Raw genomic sequence first — 18,052 nt, 5'->3', positions numbered from 1 at the left:
TAAAAAAAAAAAAAGCAGTGAATTATGTATTTTGCATTTTTATTTTTAATTTATTTGATTATGTACTTTATAGATTGACTTAACAAGGGTTAAAATCACTGAGTCTTTAATTCAGTCAGCAATAAATATTATTTTATATTAAGAATATTATGCATGTTCCATAAAGTTCATCATACACAGTTTCTTAATTTAATCAGTCTAGATGACTTTAATCAGAAAACGTTTAGAAGGGAAACTGTTTGCATCAATTGGACGCTGCAAAGTCTGTCTTCATAAATTTATTGATTATTCAAAATTATTCAACATTTGTATCATACAAAGGCACAAACACTGCTTTAGTGCAAAAAGGCACAAACACGTTTAAGGCTAAAATCAAAGTTGGCAAAATTCCTTTATATATCAGACCTTTCCCTTTATCATTTTAAAATAACAACATCAGAACAGTATTTCCACTGTGGCACATGAGCGTTTTCAATTATGGACACATATAAGGTTTAATTCACAGTATCAATAAATCAAAATAAAACAACCATACATAAAGGTCAAACAGAAAAAAAAAACCTCTTAAAATGCAAAAGATGTTTTGATGGCAGTATATTTAGCCAAACACGACAAGATTTGGTTTAAACATTCATTTATCATAAAAGTGCTGAAAAAAAAAAAAAATAAGCCATGGCTGATGATGAGTAATTCTCCAGTTGAACTGGTTCAAGCCCTTAGAAACTGTGTTCATGTAGCTGTATGACAGCATTTGAACTAGAATCACACTGTAGATACAAGTGCATGTGACTTCCCAGATCATATTTAAAGGGAGAGTTCATACCAAATATTACATTTGTGTAAATATTTACTCATGAGAACCTGCACGACTTTCTTTCTTGCTCCAAATGCAAATCCATCCACTTTCATTGCATAGTAAAAAGAAGAAAGTCAGGGTTCAGTAAATACCGACAGGACATGAACTGTCTCTTTAAGAATTTCAGGAGAGATTTGTGAAATACGACTTCACATTACCCAACTTGGCGTTTGCTGCTAGAGATGGGCTTTCAGAGCAGGGCTGGGGACCGGCCCGCCCTCTGGCACGGTTTTATTTGACGTTTCGACAGCTGTCACCCGTGCAGGACTCCAGCTTGATCAGCCTTTGGTTCATGATCTGCAGAAGCGCAGGATCGACCTTCTTCACGATGTTCTCCAGCTGATGGGGATCTGACGTCAGGTTGTACACCTCTACGAACGACTGCAGGAGATCACAGGGGAAATTCACTGAGGTTCAGCTTAAAGTTGGGTCCACAACGGCCCACCTGTCTGTCATGTGCTCACCTCGTTGTCTGCGAACTCGCAGTACTGCAGGTTTGCATCCTTCAGAGTTCTGACGCAGGCGTACGTGTTGTTGAAGGCGTCTTCGCATACGCAGTCTGGGAAGCATTCCTAGAAGAAAGAGAAAACATCACTTTGTGTAAGAAGAACTCAGGAGAGGTTGATGGGAAAATGCATTATGTCATAGTAGAACCATTTTTGCTTTTACAAAGAACAATAGTGTGAAGAACATTTTTCCACTATAAAGGATCTTTTGTGCAATAGCAAAGTTCCACTGATTTTAAAGGTTGCTCATGGAACTAATAAAGAAGTTTTGTTTTTAAGAATGTGGTATGTGATTCCTGAAGCACTTACAGCTAGTCCAGGGCCGAGTTTAGGGCAGCTGGGATCTTCAGAGGAATGTCCCTCACCGGTGTACTCGACCAGGAAGAAGGGCCGTTCGGTGCCGTTACGCAACGATGGTGCCTACATGAGAACGTTAAACACTGAGAAGACTTTCTTTCATTGTGACATTATTAGACAATCCTCATTGTGAGAAATCTCATTCATTGAACTTCAATTATTCTCATTAATGGAATGCAAAAAAAGCTATGAGATTGGTATTCCTCGGATACAATTTTTCTTAAAAATAAAAATGAGCATAAACACTAGATGCAGAAAGTATTACTATAATTAGTATGTTTAGTTGCTTTCTAGTAATGAGATTTGAGGGGAAAGTGCTAAATTTTTGCAATGCATAAAAATCTTAATCATCCGAAACATGCTTCATTTTTTTCTTTTATAGAAAATATTTTCGATTTGGCCTTGAAATATGATGTGGTTCTGACAGGTTTTGTGAGAAACATACACTTCTGTTTAACGGTTTGGGGTTGGCTGCATTTATTTGATCAGAAATACTGTAAAAACAGTAAAATTATTACAATTTAAAAAAATGGTTTCTATTGTAATATATTTTAAAATACAATTTATTTCTTTGATATAAAGCTGAATTTTCAGCATCATTACTCCAGTCTTCAGTGTCACACGATCCTTCAGAAATCATTCTAATATGCTGATTTGAAACACAAAAAACATCACTAACAATTCTTATCAGTAACAGTTGAGATGCCTAATATTTTTCTGGAAACTGATACATTTTTTTCAATGAGTAGAAAGAACAGTATTTATTTGTTTACATTAGAAATGTCTTTACTGTGACTTCTCATCAATTTAATTCATTCTTGATAAATAAATGTATTGATTTCTTCTCAACAAAACCCACCCAATCGCGTTTCAAGGGGGTCCCCCGTTAAAAATCACTTTCCAGGAATAAAAAACATGTTTTTAGCGGGGTTCCCCTGGTAAAATTCACATTCCGGGGCTAAATATCACATAATTGAAGTCACTTCAACCAGTGGACATGAAAAACAACCCGCGGCAACAGTTTTAAAGTAGCCCAATTTGGCAACACTACCCAGCGTTTAGTGTGGAATTTTTACAAGGTATGAAAGTGAAATTCAACGAAAAAAGAAAATGACAGCCGCAGTCACTGGCGCCTACACCAGATTTGTTGCCAATCTACTAAAAATGCCTTTTTCAAGCCGCTCTTTTGCAGACAAAAGAGGAAGAACTGAGAAAGGTTTTGTGCTCCATTTCAAAGATTGCAACTATGAGTGGCTAACAGCTAGCACCGAGCACAAGTTATTTGGCCATGTTTACTTTTCATTACGAGTACAGGGACATGGAATGACAGATGCACAGAATTTATTTACAAGTGACAGGTGAGTGCTTTATAATTTGATGAGTATTGAATCCTGCACATTGTTATGTAGGTGTACGTGGTGTGTGGATGTCCAGCATTTGTACAGTTTTGCTGCGCATCATCATTTTAGAGTGACGTGAATCTTCATAGTGACCCGTGTATTGGTGGATTACTTTTACTGATCCATGTAGGGAAATTTACTCTGCATTTAACCCACCCTAATCTAGCCTATTGTTGAAATTGTTGACCAGCTGTCATTGTTGTTGAGAGCCTGTGTGCGGCATAATATACCAATTATATAAATATGGCTGTGTTGGCTGTAACAGAGATGTGTAAGATAGATGTGTGGGTATGTGGTTTACAGTTGCTTACTGAAGGCCCTGACTGAAACCCCACGGTACGCTACTACATATACATAAACAAATAAGAATATAAATATACATGTACAGAAACAGAAAGTGAAAATCATGACACACTCACCATCTGTGGCAGGAAAGACTGTCCGTCCATGTTGACGGTGGAGAGGTTTACTCCTGCGATGTCCAGGATAGTCATAGAAAGATCTATATTCAGCACTGGAGACTAGTGGACAGTTGAACACAATTCTTACATCTAATAATATATCCATACACACTGTTCAATAAACCTGTAATTCTTTGATCTAACCTGAAGTGTTAGTTTAGGTTTGATTCCTGGACCCCGAACTAAAAGAGGGATGCGAATATCAAATTCGTACAGCTGTCTCTTGTCAATAGGCAATGAGAACTGGCCTAAAATGGATTTTTAAAAATATGTGTCAAAGTCAGATGACAACAGGTCAATAAAACTGTGAAGACTGAGGACGCACCGGTGTGATAGCCGTGATCAGACGTGTAGAAGATGTACGTGTTGCTCAACTCCTTTATTGAATCCAGTTTGTTAATCAGCTGCTCCACCATGTCGTCCACTGACAGAAGCGTCTGCCACCTATCAGATATTAAACACATATCTCAATAGAAAGATTTATTTGACAGAATGTTGTATGACTCTATATTTGCATACCTCCTGCGGTAAGCGTTGTCGAGGTACTCAACAGAGCTGTTTGGCATTGGATTCGCAGGCTGCCGTAGTAACCAATGTTTGCCCTAAGAAACAAAACAAAAACAAACAGCATATTATGGTCATGTGGAGTTCAGGAAACTCTTTAATTGCATCAAAATATATAATTTAGCAAAATGAACATGCAGGCTAAAAAATTAAACTGGCAACATATAAACAAATAATAAAATATATATTGAAACCTCTATTTGGGTGAAAATAACATTCATCATCAAATTGTATTTAATGCATAATATTATAGATTTTTAAATATATAGTTAATGCATAATATGAAATTCAATTGTTAAACTAATTTATTTAAATTATTAATATGGTATTCATTGTTTACATTTATTAACACTTTATTATATAATTTTATTATATATAATAAACACATTTATTATTTTGGCAAAATTTGAGAACACATATAGCAACATGTAATATACATATATATAAATAGGTTTTTTTATTTTTATTTTTTTACTCTTTGTAATTTCTTAACACTCACTGACTGGTAAATCCAAGAATATATTTTAACAAAACATGAATTTAAAAAAAATCATGCTTTTTGCTCTATTTTAACAATAAAACACAACAATCACCATCAATGATATTTTAATACGCAAAATTTTTAATTAAAGGTCTTTAATAAAATTCCTGAGATTTATGTTAAATTATATCCAAATTATTTATAACATTTCAATAAATATTATTAAAATATTATTTTGTATCCAATTTTTTTGGACATTAAATTAGATTTGGTTTCTTAAAGTGTGATATGTTATGTAAAGCCGATCTTGTTAAATCCAACCATATTCATGGTTTACAACAGCTACGGTACTTCCTCATAATCGGTCAGATGTCATTAAAGATGAAACTGAAAGCTGAACCTTTCCAGGCATGTTGAAGCTGCCGTTTCGTGGTGCTTTGACGTCGCTGAAGGTCTGCTGATAGTGAGGGGCGGCCGTCCACGGCGAATGAGGAGACGGCGGACACAACATCATGAAGAACGGGTGACTGGGGCTCCGCTCCTCCAGGAAATGCAGCGAGCGGTTCAACTAGAATCAACATACATTTGATTTCAGATATTAACCACCAGTTTTTCATGGGAAAAAGTAGATTTTTCTTTTGCTGTCCTCAGATGCCACTTGGTTCATATTTTATATAATGCAATGACATTCATACTTTTCATTAAAAATATAAACGCATGCTGCAGATGGGTTTCAGCGACCCTTTTCTAAGAAAAAAAATAATTCTTGCATGTCTCATTTTCATTTAGTGTAACCTGATATACTAAAATAACAAAACTGAAATAAAATGACTATACAGACATTTAAAATAAATAAATAAATTACAAAAATATGCAATACAATCACAAAACCTTTATCTAAAATTTAATTTCTGAAATCAATTAATATATTAATTTATACTAAACTAATATACAATTTAATAAATAAAAATATCAATAAAGTAAATTAATAAATTTAAAAAAAATTAAAAATTAAAAATTTAAGAATTAAATCTAAAAAAAAAAAAATCTATCTAAATCCCAAAAAATCTATAATAGTATCTCAATGATATTAAAATAACACTGTTACACACAGCCCCAGACTGTGGACAACCACTATTGTGACTGGAGTTTAATTCAGGACTAGAGGTAATCTGTTTCCGGGATAACAGCCCTTAGTTAAATAATAACAGAGCAATGGTCAGTGACGGCAAGATTTCAGCCCAGGTTTTAGTGTCAGATAAGCAATAAAACAATGTAGCAGGCCGTATCAAGCAGTCCAGTCTCATGACTTGGAGGTTACACATAATGAAACTATGTGGCTTCTCAGTTAGTCTCTTGTTCTAAAACAGCCAACGGCGATATTATTTGGTAACCACATTGTGTTAACTGATGCACTTCCAACGTAAAACAAGTTTAGCAGGTGATGAAGCAACTCACTGGCTGTCACATTTAGCAGGAAGTAAACAGCTGCAAAAACTGCTGTTTACACCTCTAAAAATTAATGTTTGATTGAATGTGACATGACATGTTCCAACTTGAAGTCAAATGACTCTGTTTACTTTGTTAATATACATTCCAAATCAAGTCATGTCAAGTCTGCTTTATTGTCAATTCTTCCACATGTACAGTACATACATACAGAGAATCGAAATTGCGTTACTCTAAAGTTAAATAAAGCAGCGCAAGGCACATGGCAGAAGTGCAAACCAGTGAACAAACAGTGCAGATAAAAAGATTTTTAGTGCATAAAAAAAGCTCATTCAGTCTGATTAAAGTGACAAAAGGGCTCAAGAGCAGTTATTTTATTTAAACTGACTGATGAGGTGGTAGAATGATGAAAGTTCCATGGTGAATGAGGTAGTGAGCAGACCAATGCTGCACAAAGTGACTGGTGCATGTCATCGTATGTTAGAGGGAGGTGGGGTGGAAGGACCTGGGGATGTGGGATCTGGGTGGGGTGGGGTTCATAGTTCAGTGGTGCCTGGGGCAGAAGAGGGATGGGGGGGGGGCAAGTTTGGGAGTGAGTTCAGCTTCCTGACAGCCTGATGGATGAAGCTGTCCATCAGGCTGTTCCAAAGCTTATCGTGAACTATTTTTTAGAGCAACTTATTAAAATGTCTTGTCATGAACATATTGCCTATTAAAAACCAGTCTCCAAATTCTAAACAAAATAACAAGATATATAATAAAACAAATGCATGTTTATATATACATATAAATGTATATTATAACCTATTTATATATAAATAAAATAAGTCTCATTGAATATCCTGCTTAACCCAGAAGTGCATCACATTATGGAAGTAAAATGGTTTACAGATCCTTTATTAATGCTGACTCTACACTTAAAAGCATTAAACACTTACAACCAGATCTGTGAGATAGTCCTTCTCATAGTTGTCTCCATGTTTCTCCTCTTTTCCATTTGCAGACAGTGTGTAATTGTAATATTTAGAGTTTCCCACCTGTGGAGATACAAAATAAAACCAAAAGACTGTTCGATCGCACAACAAAAAGAAATATTTGCTCTTAAATCATCAGTAAAAGGGAAACCAAATGGTTAAAAATCAAATTTGCTTTTGCAGTTCAAGTTGTAATGAGACCCATCACATGACCATACTAAACCATGCTTTCTGCATGAACACTTGTCTATAGGTGACTGACACTGTCAGATAAGGGAAGTATAGAACATATTGCAGCACATACAGCATACAGCAAAGGGAAGTAGTCTTGGATAGATGTGTCTACACTGTTCGTGACTTACCAGTGCGTGCCATTGGTCCCAGCCAGGAGGCACATGACCCACACCGCCTGCGTCTTTACTTCCATACTGAGGACACAGAGAGGGATTTATGTAAGCTGAGGGAACAGATACTGGAAGAATCTCATGAAACGAGTCAAGAACATGCCAGAGTCATTTTTAATCTCTAAGGAAATATTTTTTTTTTAAGTTTCAGAAAATTAAGACTAAAAAGAGGCTAAATTAACATTTTTTTTTTTTTCATTATAAAATTTTAAATGAAAATTTATAACAAATAACTTAACACAATTATCATTACAACAATATAGTAGTGAAGAACTTAAGATTTTGTGCATTGCAACATTATTTTTTTTATCACAGTTTAGCACATTATCTTAACATGTTGTCATTACTATAATGCAAAAAGATTATAATAAAAATATTGTATAATTAACAAAAATATGCAACAAAAATATTTTTTAATTATTTAAAAAAAATTAAATATTAAAAAATGTATAGAAAATATTTAAGTAATATAAATTATTTAAATAATATTTTTTTTTCTTGAATTTGAGGGGAAATAACTGAAAACGAACACAAACATTAACAGTATCTCAAACTTCTCAAACCCATAAGAATGTTGTTGGCTTGGAACTCTTTAAATATTTGAAAGATTGCAAATGTTTAAACACGTTGTGCAGAGCTTCTGATATCATTGTAGGCAAATTTCAAAGAATGAGCACCATGCAAATAGGCAAGTGATAGTGTATAGAGGACCAAACGGGACAAAAGCGGACCTGATTCAAGTATTTCCCGCCGTAGAAGGTCTGGTAGCGCAGCTTATTGAGGTAAACTGGAAAGGCGAAGGGCTCAGCCTCCTTCTGCCACGTTGTGCTGCTACAGTTGCCAGAGATGGAGTTATTTCGGACCAAATGATTGTGTGGATATTTACCAGTGAGGATGCTGCTGCGACTGGGACAGCACAGAGGGGTGACAGTGAACTAAACACAACAGGAAGAGAGAAACTTGTGATATTTGATCAGATGAGATCCATAAAAAAAAATCTTTGGATCATGACCAAGCACTCACAGCATTGGAGAAAGTCACACCAGCATCACCGATCAGTGCTTTGGTCTTCATCATGGGCGTCTGTGAGTAAAAAAGATTCTATGAGATGCCTATAGTGTCAATCTGTAACAAAGAGTCAACAGGATGTATGATTTCACACACTAATTTTAGCCCAATGACTTGTTCCTGGACTTAATTCTTAAAACAACAGCAGCTTCAATATGACTTTAACATGAGACTGGTTTAATCTAGAAGTTTTACAGTCACAACGTTATTTTCATGATGCTTAGGTGCATCATATTTTATTTCAGTCAGCACTAGTACAAAAAATGCCACAATGTATACTTTTTAAATTTAAATGATGCATTTTAATACATATTTAACTGTTTAATATTTTTGCATTATCTGTGCATCTATCTGTTAATAAATGTGCTTAATTTCTGTGAAAAGATGTCAATGTAAAATCCTAAAATAGCAACAAAAAAACAATTCAAAAGTGAATGAGATTTCTGCACACACACTACATTTTTACACAACATTTCTATGGACATACATTTCAGTGCCATTGTATTACATCTACATTTTACCAGCAAGACACCACCACAATACTTTGTGAAGAAGTGTTACTGTCATGGTGCACGACAAAAAAAAAAAAAAAAAAAAAAAAAAAAAAAATTTGAAGTTTAATTTTGTTCACTTACCATTCCCCCCATCTCCACATCTTGGTCGTCGGTGAGAATGAGGATGATGTTGCTCAGTTTGACGCATTGTGAACACCTGAGCGTGCAGGTGAGAAGCGCGACAAATAAACAGGTGGACACCACTCGCGCGCTCGCCATGAGGCCAACAGCAGACCAAACCCGCAACCTGTCTGTCTGTCTGTCTGTCTGGAGAAACGCTGTCAAGCCTGTTCGAGTGGCGAACAGCAGCACACACGCTGGCATGAACCGAGAAAGTTTGAGGAAGTGAGACACTCAGTGTGTCATATGACTGCAACCTGATCTAACAGCTGATGCACTCACATAAAGTCACAGTTCATAATGAAGTTACAACATAACAAAAAAACATTCGCTCTTTTAGAGTTTTTTTTTTTTTTTTAGGTTAAAGGTTAAAAAAAACATGGTCTAGTTTTTAATGTTTAAAAAAAAAACATTATTAGTTTAAAAATCCACAATACATATTTTTAATTCATTTAATTAAAAAATGACAAATGTAAGTTTATAATTATATATGTCTATCTTTTTCGTTTATTCACGTATGTTATAAGAATTCAGTGTAAATTAATAAAGAGAAATATAGAACAAACATGACACCTCAAATAAACACTATTACTCTCAAATTAACAATATAAGTTTATCAGACATGACCATCCCTGCGTCACAATGTGCATACTATCTGCCCTAAATAGTGTTGAAAAGTATTACTATCACATAGACTTCAGGATGGATTGTGTGCACATTGGGACGCAGACCACGTGCGTTTTATTGTATTGCAAGGTCACAATCCTCACCTTCCCTTTCTTTCACTTATGATATTGTTTATTTATCGCATATGACATAGTATTGTAAAATCATTTGAAGATCAAAAAATCTGCCCTTTCGTATTTATTACGCATGTCTGCACCCAGTCGGAACACTTTATGGAATAAACAAAACTTTCTAAAAACCTGCAACACCGTATCACCCAAAATAGCGCATTCAGGCTGTAGAGTATGTACTCTTTTAGCGCTCGTTAAATTAGTTCTTATTGAAATTAAGTGCCTAATTAAAGGGTATGCGGTTTCGAACGCATCCCGACAAAATCTCGTTTTGACATCTCGCGTGGTTCTGTGTGATTTGGACAACTTCAAGTTACGCCTCTTTCGTCAAGTTACGCCCACTTCAAGTTACGCCCCTGTCTTGCAGTCTGCAGACAGACCCTTCCCAAAATAGACCCTCCTGGGGACAATCCTGCGAGACATGAGGTCCGTCTTCCGCGAGGTGGCGCCTGTGGCCCAAAAACCTGAACTCTCGTCTAGATTCGTATTGAAATGTGTACACGCTTTAGGTTTTTGAAGGCGTTTGTTTACCGCGCTATTATCTATAAAATATATTAATCGATATTCTCGATCCTTTGCTATATAATTCGAATTGTTCCGGAACAAATTCTATAAGTGATTACAGAATTAATTTCCAGTAATCACAAACGGCTGTGATTGGTCCATCTTCGCCAGCGCAGAGAAACGTAACAGATGACACGTGATTAAAACACCGCATCGTTTAGCAGCGATCAGGACAGCTTAAAAATTATACTCTTTAAGATTGATTTCTTCATAACTGTTTGGTTTTAAAAACACCAAGTGCATAGCTCAAACAGAATAATTATTTTCTATCATTAAACCCACGCACACTTATTTTCACAATAACATCACCAATGGATATATTTTTTAGTTCTGTGACGCACACGTGACACCTTTTCTCTCAGTGTGCTGGAAGTGCAGAAATAAGCACAGGAGGGTCTGATCTTATCTACTCTGTGAAGGTAGATGGGGGGATGAAGGTCATATGATTTTAGTGTTTGCTCTAGACTATGATCCCATTAAAACGCAGGAAGGTCTCTCTACCTGTAACCCAGCAGAATGACACCTGTAAGTTCCCCCATGTTTCTGTATTCATCCTGGAGAGGAAGATGGGAACGTCTAGAAGAGCATTTCTTACACGACTAGGACGGAGCAAAGGATTTCTTATTAAAGAAACCTACAGGTACGAACCATCAGCACTTTAATATGATATTACCACAGTACTAGGGGTGCAACTTTTGGACTATTCCTGTTTTTTTTACTGTTACAGCTCCTCCATCACACATGTTGTGTCAGAAAGCAACAGTGGAGATGAAGTCCAGGCCTGGCTGGACAGCCAAACTGAACGAAACGCCTCCAGTTCTGTCCATTTGTTGGACATTAGTTGGTTTACAGAGAGCATGGAGGCAGGACATCCCGTTATAGTTCAGGACAAACACATATTAAAGGTACAAGGGCACATTTCTGGACACATTACTTTTAAAAGAGCATTTAAACTAAGTATTTAGATGTGTTGCAGGTTAACCCCAAACCCAACGGAGACTCCACCGCAATGCTGATGAAAAGTTACGCCTGTCAAAGACGAACGCCTTTAAAACACCACAATTCATTTCTTACAGTGAGTTATCGGTTGTCTGTTTTTTTCTAATAATATGTCTGAACAGTTTGATGAACAGTTCGTCACTCTGACATGCAGGAGGCTCTTGAAATCTTGGCTCAGAATGCCGAATATAATGATAATGAAGGACGGAGCGTGGCGTTCAGACGGGCCGCATCGGTCCTGAAGGCGCTTCCCCGGCGCGTGAGGAGCATGCAGGATCTGAGGTGGCTGCCCTGCCTGGGTGACCATTCACAGAGAGTTATAAAGGTGATAATCAAGCTCCCTTATCTTCTCAAAGATCCTTATTATCTAGATGCATCTGCTAATAAGGCTATTTCACCATTTTAGGAGATTTTAGAAGATGGGTCATCAAGAGAAGTAGAGTCTACAAGACAATCAGAGCAATATCAGGCCATGAAGGTAAAGATACTATATTCTGTGTTTGCAGAAAGAACCGTGAAGGCATTGTAAATGATATTCCTGATTGGTCAGCTTTAGTGTGTGTATTATGAGGTCACATCTTCCCTTTCTGCAGGCTCTAACTGGTATTTTCGGGGTGGGTGTGCGGACGGCAGATCGCTGGTTTAGAGAGGGTTTGCGAACCCCAGACGATTTGATTCACACAGGACAACAGTTGAACCGTGAACAGCAAGCAGGTGCTCCATTTCACTGTTGAAAATTATTATTTAATTACGTAATTACATTCAATGTAAAAAAAAAAATCATTGATTCATGATATAAATACAATAAAATATATATATATATATATATATATTATAAATAAATAAAGTAAAATAAATAAAAAAAAAAAAAAAAGCATGTATATATATATATATGTATATATATATATATATGTATGTATATATATACGCACACACATACATATACATACATACACATATATATATATATATATATATATGCATGTATGTATGTATACGCACGCACACACATACATATACATTCGATCATGAATATGATTTTAAAATAAAATACATTTTTCCATTGATAAGCTGCTGCCAGTTCACCACATTATATATGTAAAAATGATTTTTTTCTTTTAACTTTAATTTTAATTTTAATAATTTGATTAATTGGTTGAATTAAATTATTTTCATATTTTTGAAAAAAAAAAAACTAAAATGTAAAGTACATTTTTTCAAAATATTTACATAAAGCAACTTTTAATTGATTTGATCAACTTTTAAAGGGATAGTTCGCCCAAAAAATGAAAATTCTGTCATTAATTACTCACCCTTATGTCCGAACCCGTAAGACCTTAATTTTCAAGATACAAATTAAGATATTTTGATGAATTCCAAGAGCTCTCTGTCCCTCCCATAGACAGCAAGGATCCTAACACGATCGAGGCTCAGAACGTAGCAAGGAGATCGTTAAAATAATCCATGTGACATCAGGGCTTCAACCGTAATTTTACGCAGCTATGAGAATTAATTTGTGAGCAAAGAAAACATAAATAACAATTTTATTCAACAATTCGTCTCCTCCACGTCACCCTATAGTGCCATTTTGGGGAGTATCATATACATAAACAACGTATGTTGTTCTGTGTCAGCAGCACCGTACGCTGATCCTGTTTACGTTTTGATCTGAACGTAAACAACGTATCCGCGTACATGCGTTGCATACATTGTTTATGTATGTGATACTCTCCAAAATGGTGCTATAGGATGACACGGAGGAGACGAATTGTTGAATAAGGTCGTTATTTTTGTTTTCTATGGAGGGTCAGAGAGCTCTCGAGTTGCATATAAAATATTTTAATTTGTGTTCCGAAGATGAATGTCAAATATATATTTTATTCATTTAGCAGATAGCAGAAGCGACTTACAAATGAGGACAATGGAAGCAATCAAAATCAACAAAAGAGCAATGATATACAAGTGCTATAACAAGTCTCAGATAGCCTAATGCATATATATATGACCTCTGACCTCAGGAGTCCAGTATTACGATGACCTCCAGAAACCCGTCACTAAGGCTGAGGCTGATGTCATCAGTGATATGGTTGAGAAAGCTGTGCACGCTGTGCTGCCCGGAGCAGAGATCCAGCTCATGGGAGGCTTCAGGAGGTCTGTGTGCTAATGATGTGCAGATCTTATCTCAACACTGGAGCTTCAAAGCAGTTTTGAGCATTCGTGTGCATTTTAGGACTATACATATTGATTAACAGCTTCTTTACAGAAAATACTGATGTTAATGTTTCTAATATCTTAATATTTTCATGTCTTATAGCAGCATTTAGTCAATTAGAGCTGGACAATACTATAGTTTCCATTCTGTGATGATATAAACTATCAAGAAGTTGACATGTGCTATAGATTGCTTATCATTAGTATACTGTATGTATGCGATTAAGGTTGTAAACATTTCCAACTTTTTAAACAGAGCTGTACAATAACATGATTACAATCAAACACTCGTGATTTACTATACTGCATATATTGCTTTACATGAATGTACTGTATATATGTGAGTAAAGTTGAGTGTACTATATATACACATCTTTATTTGCTATATATATATTTTAGGGGGAAGGAAGTCGGTCACGATGTGGACTTTCTCATAACACATCCAGAGGAAGGAAAAGAGGAAGGACTGATGCCTAAAATCACAAACTGGCTGAAGGAGCAGGTGCTCGTCAAGTTCTGTGAATGCTTGCATGATCAAATCCACCCAGTATGGCTGTTTGCTGATGACATTTTAGAGCGAGTGTTTATGTTGGATGACATGTGTTCTTCATCAGGGTTTGCTGCTGTATCAGAAGACGACCAGAAACTCTTATCTGGAAAAAATGGATGGTCCAGCTCGGGCGTCTAGTAACATGGATCGCTTTGAGAGATGCTTTTCCATATTTAAGCTTCAGAAATCTGCTGCGAGCTGCAAATCGAGTTCCGCTGCTTCTGCCGAGGATGTCAGTACAGGACGTGAAAGTGAAGGACCCGCTGAGCATCATTCAGAAGCGTCCGGCTGGAGAGCTGTACGGGTCGATCTGGTGGTCAGTCCCTACAGTCAGTTTGCCTTCGCCACTCTCGGATGGACCGGCTCAAAGGTGTGTAGCTTCCTCTCTTTTACACGATCCAGAGGTGGTTTGGTTTTAGCTGAAAATTTGGTTGGTTTTGATTGAAATGAACACTTACTTCATTTAGTAATTTTATATTAGTCAGATCACAGATTATTGGTTGAAAAATAATGATAAAAAATGTTTTTATTTTCTACCATTTTTGTAGTGAATCATTTCTTAATGTCTCATTCTCAACTTTTGATTAGTTTCATTGGTGTTTGATATATTTGATAAATATTTTTGTATTGATTAAAAAATATTATAATTTTTTTTTTTTAATAAATTCACAAATATTTGAATGAAACAACTTACTATATATATAGTCTCTCGTGCTCATCAAGGCTGTATTTATTTGATCAAAAATACAGAAAAAACTAATATTGTGATATATTATTTCAATTTCTATTGATTTTCTGTTTTAATATACTTTAAAATGTAATTTATTCCTGTGATGCAAAGCTGAATTTTCAGCATCAATACTCCAGTCTTCAGTGTCACATGATCCTTCAGAAATCATTCTAATATTCTGATTTATTATCAGTGTTGGAAACAGTTTTTCTGGATTCTTTTCTGAATGAAAAGTTAAAAAGAACAGCATTTATTTAAAATTAAAGAGTCTTTTACTATCACTTTTTTATCCATTTAACACATCCTTTTGAATAAATGCTCTGACTCCTAACTTTTGAACGGTAGTGTATATTGTAACACAAGATTTCAATTTTGAATAAATGCTTTTTTTTATTTATATTTTATATTCATAAAAGAATCCTGAAAACCGTATCACAGGTTCCAAAAAAACATGAAGCAGCACAATTGTTTCCAACACTGATAATAATTCAGCATATTAAAATGATTTCTGAAGGATCATGAGACACTGAAGACTGGAGTTATGATGCTGAAAATTCAGCTGCGCATCACAGGAATAAATTATATTTTAAAGTATATTAAAAAAGAAACTGTTTTTAAATTGCAATAATATTTTACAAAATAACATTTTTTTTTCTGTATTTTTGATCAAATAAATACAGCCTTTATGAGCACAAGAAACTTTAAAAATCTTACTGATTTGAATGGTAGTGTATAGAGAGAGAGAGTTGTATTTGTTTAATTTAGTTTTATTGGTGAAGTACTTTTAGTAATAAACATAGTAGTCAGATCACTGGTTATTGATGGTGATTTTTAAAGATTTGATGAAAATATATTTTTTATACTTTGTGTGTGTTTCATAAATGTATTTTTTTTTATCAACTTTTGATATAATAGATTTTGAGTCAATTGTGAATAATTGATTGGATGAAAGTATTTTTTTGTTTATGAAAAAAAGTAAATATTAAGTTTTTTTCCAATAATTAGAAAAATATTTTCATGAAACAAATTTTGATTTATTTATATATTTTTGTAATGATTCATACTTTTAATATACATATTTTTATATTTTCAATAACTACATTTTCTGAAAGTATATTTTTCATGTTGTTCAAAGTTTAGTTTGACATCTGTGAGTGTGACTGTCTAAACTGTGCCGTCACACCTGACTGCATGCAGCGGCAGTGTTTGAGGTCAGTTCTGTTCACTCATGATGCGCTGTTTGTTCTGCAGCTGTTTGAGAGGGAGTTGAGACGGTGGGCGGGGCAAGAGAAGCACATGTCCTTGAGCAGTCACGCCCTCTATGACAGCAAACAGGTGAACCGCGCTAGAAATACATCATACCTTACCATATTTGTGTATTAGGACATATAAAGCACCATTTGGCCTATATGTAAAATATAGGTTTATATGTCATTATTAAACGTTTAATTGTAAAATCTTGCTAGAATATCTAGATTTAAATCTCTCTCTCTAAATCTGTACAGAATCTGTACCTCAGAGCAAAGACGGAAGAGGAGATTTTTGCCCACCTGGGTCTGGAGTTTATTCCTCCATCCGAGCGAAATGCCTGAATCTGTCTGTTTTTGATTATCACTACAAATGTGCCATCGTCGAGCCTTATATTTTAGCTCCCAGTTATGATCAGATCACATTTTATATGTAAACATTTATAGGACATGATGGAAAAGAGACCGGTATCTGATGTTTTGTGTGCAGTCATCAATCAATTGCTGCATATGCAGTTTCAAGTTGTAATGTGTCTAGTATTGTATACTTCTTCTAGATGTTTATAAGATATTGTCTTTTTTGAAATTTTAACATTACTTATGTCTTATTTTATACTTTGTAATTAAAGAATATTTTAATTAAAACACCAAAATATGTCTCTCTTGATAATCTTTATCTGGATAAATGACCGATTTCCTTTCCATTCAGTGCACTGGCACCTATTGGTTATTCAACATGTAAATGTTCTACTGACATTCGTAGTTATGGAGGCTCAAGCTTTTGTGAGAGAGAATATTTGATGCATATGTAGGCGTTATTGCATATATGCAGGATGTATATGTGGTTAGATGATGCTTGACATTATTCTAACGTCCTTTTTGCACACCTGGTTCATTTTGACCCGCTTTTCCCAACCGCCTAACAACCATACATGCTCACTGTATATTATAGATGCTTACTTCTTGAGAACTGCACGGGGAAGAACAAACCACATAGACACACAGACATGTTTTTTCAGGAATTGCAATCTACTTAAATATAAGAAGAACAATCTTCTAAAAGTACAGAATTGCTTTATGATGTTAAGAACACATAAAATTATATGTGCAGCCTTAATCAATACAAATACATATACATATTTCTGAAACTGAGAGAGGAAATGTAGCTGATGGCGGTATAGTTAGGAGACTGTCTCCTGTATGTAAACAGACGTCTCTGTCTCTGCAGGAGATCTTTCAGGGGTGATCTCAGCTCTGTGTGTCTCCTTTCTTTCAGTGTTAATGGCAGCACGGTTTATTTAGCCTTTATAAAAAAATCAACTGTGCGGTAATAGAAGGAATCCCTGAATTTGCATGCATTTATATACTATGGAGAAGTGCACATGGTTACAGAAAAAAGGTAAATAAGAAAAAGTTTACCACAGCATATAGAGTATTTAAATCATTCAATTGCTCATTTGAAAATAAAAAATAACCATGTATTACTTGGTTTATTGTTTTTAATGCAACTGGTGTGGAAACCCTATTGAACCCTGTTGACCTTTCTGACCTGTATTTTATTCTTTCCCAATACAATTTTCCTACTGCTGTTTTTTTTTTTTTCCAAGGTGTAAAACCTTGAGACTTTTTCATTAAATATCTGTATTTAATTTTATACTAGCGTATTTATATTTATATATATATATAACATTAAATACATTTATATTCAGATGACTGTATATACAGGTCTTATATCAATATCAGTTATTATAGTTAACTAA

At 35.0% G+C, this 18,052-nt stretch overlaps 2 protein-coding genes across 4 annotated transcripts; one reads left to right on the top strand and one right to left on the bottom strand.

The window, feature by feature from the left end:
• Positions 1–262: 262 nt before the first annotated feature.
• Positions 263–9,471, bottom strand: LOC109062988 (N-acetylglucosamine-6-sulfatase-like). Its single transcript, XM_042733151.1, has 13 exons — positions 9,156–9,471; positions 8,476–8,535; positions 8,184–8,387; positions 7,411–7,476; positions 7,013–7,111; positions 5,026–5,193; positions 4,100–4,182; positions 3,906–4,024; positions 3,725–3,828; positions 3,539–3,640; positions 1,672–1,782; positions 1,321–1,428; positions 263–1,237 (listed from the first exon to the last, which is right to left on the bottom strand). The coding sequence occupies exons 1-13, from the start codon at positions 9,396–9,398 to the stop codon at positions 1,088–1,090; spliced, it is 1,617 nt and encodes a 538-aa protein (XP_042589085.1). The 5' UTR covers positions 9,399–9,471; the 3' UTR covers positions 263–1,087.
• Positions 9,472–10,875: 1,404 nt separating this feature from the next.
• On the top strand, positions 10,876–17,232 carry polm (polymerase (DNA directed), mu). 3 transcript variants are annotated; one of them, XM_042733149.1, is made up of 12 exons: positions 10,876–10,974; positions 11,071–11,195; positions 11,283–11,460; positions 11,532–11,630; positions 11,709–11,879; positions 11,961–12,032; positions 12,148–12,268; positions 13,573–13,705; positions 14,165–14,267; positions 14,380–14,685; positions 16,297–16,380; positions 16,551–17,232. In XM_042733149.1, the coding sequence occupies exons 2-12, from the start codon at positions 11,122–11,124 to the stop codon at positions 16,635–16,637; spliced, it is 1,428 nt and encodes a 475-aa protein (XP_042589083.1). In that variant the 5' UTR covers positions 10,876–10,974; positions 11,071–11,121; the 3' UTR covers positions 16,638–17,232. The 3 variants fall into 3 exon arrangements, with proteins under 3 accessions (XP_042589083.1, XP_042589084.1, XP_042589082.1); XM_042733150.1 differs by having other exon boundaries at positions 11,068–11,195; XM_042733148.1 differs by having other exon boundaries at positions 10,893–11,195.
• Positions 17,233–18,052: the final 820 nt, after the last annotated feature.

Source organism: Cyprinus carpio, chromosome B10, assembly GCF_018340385.1.
Source record: "Cyprinus carpio isolate SPL01 chromosome B10, ASM1834038v1, whole genome shotgun sequence".
NCBI lineage: Eukaryota > Metazoa > Chordata > Actinopteri > Cypriniformes > Cyprinidae > Cyprinus > Cyprinus carpio.
This window is presented reverse-complemented; position numbering and strand designations above follow the sequence as displayed.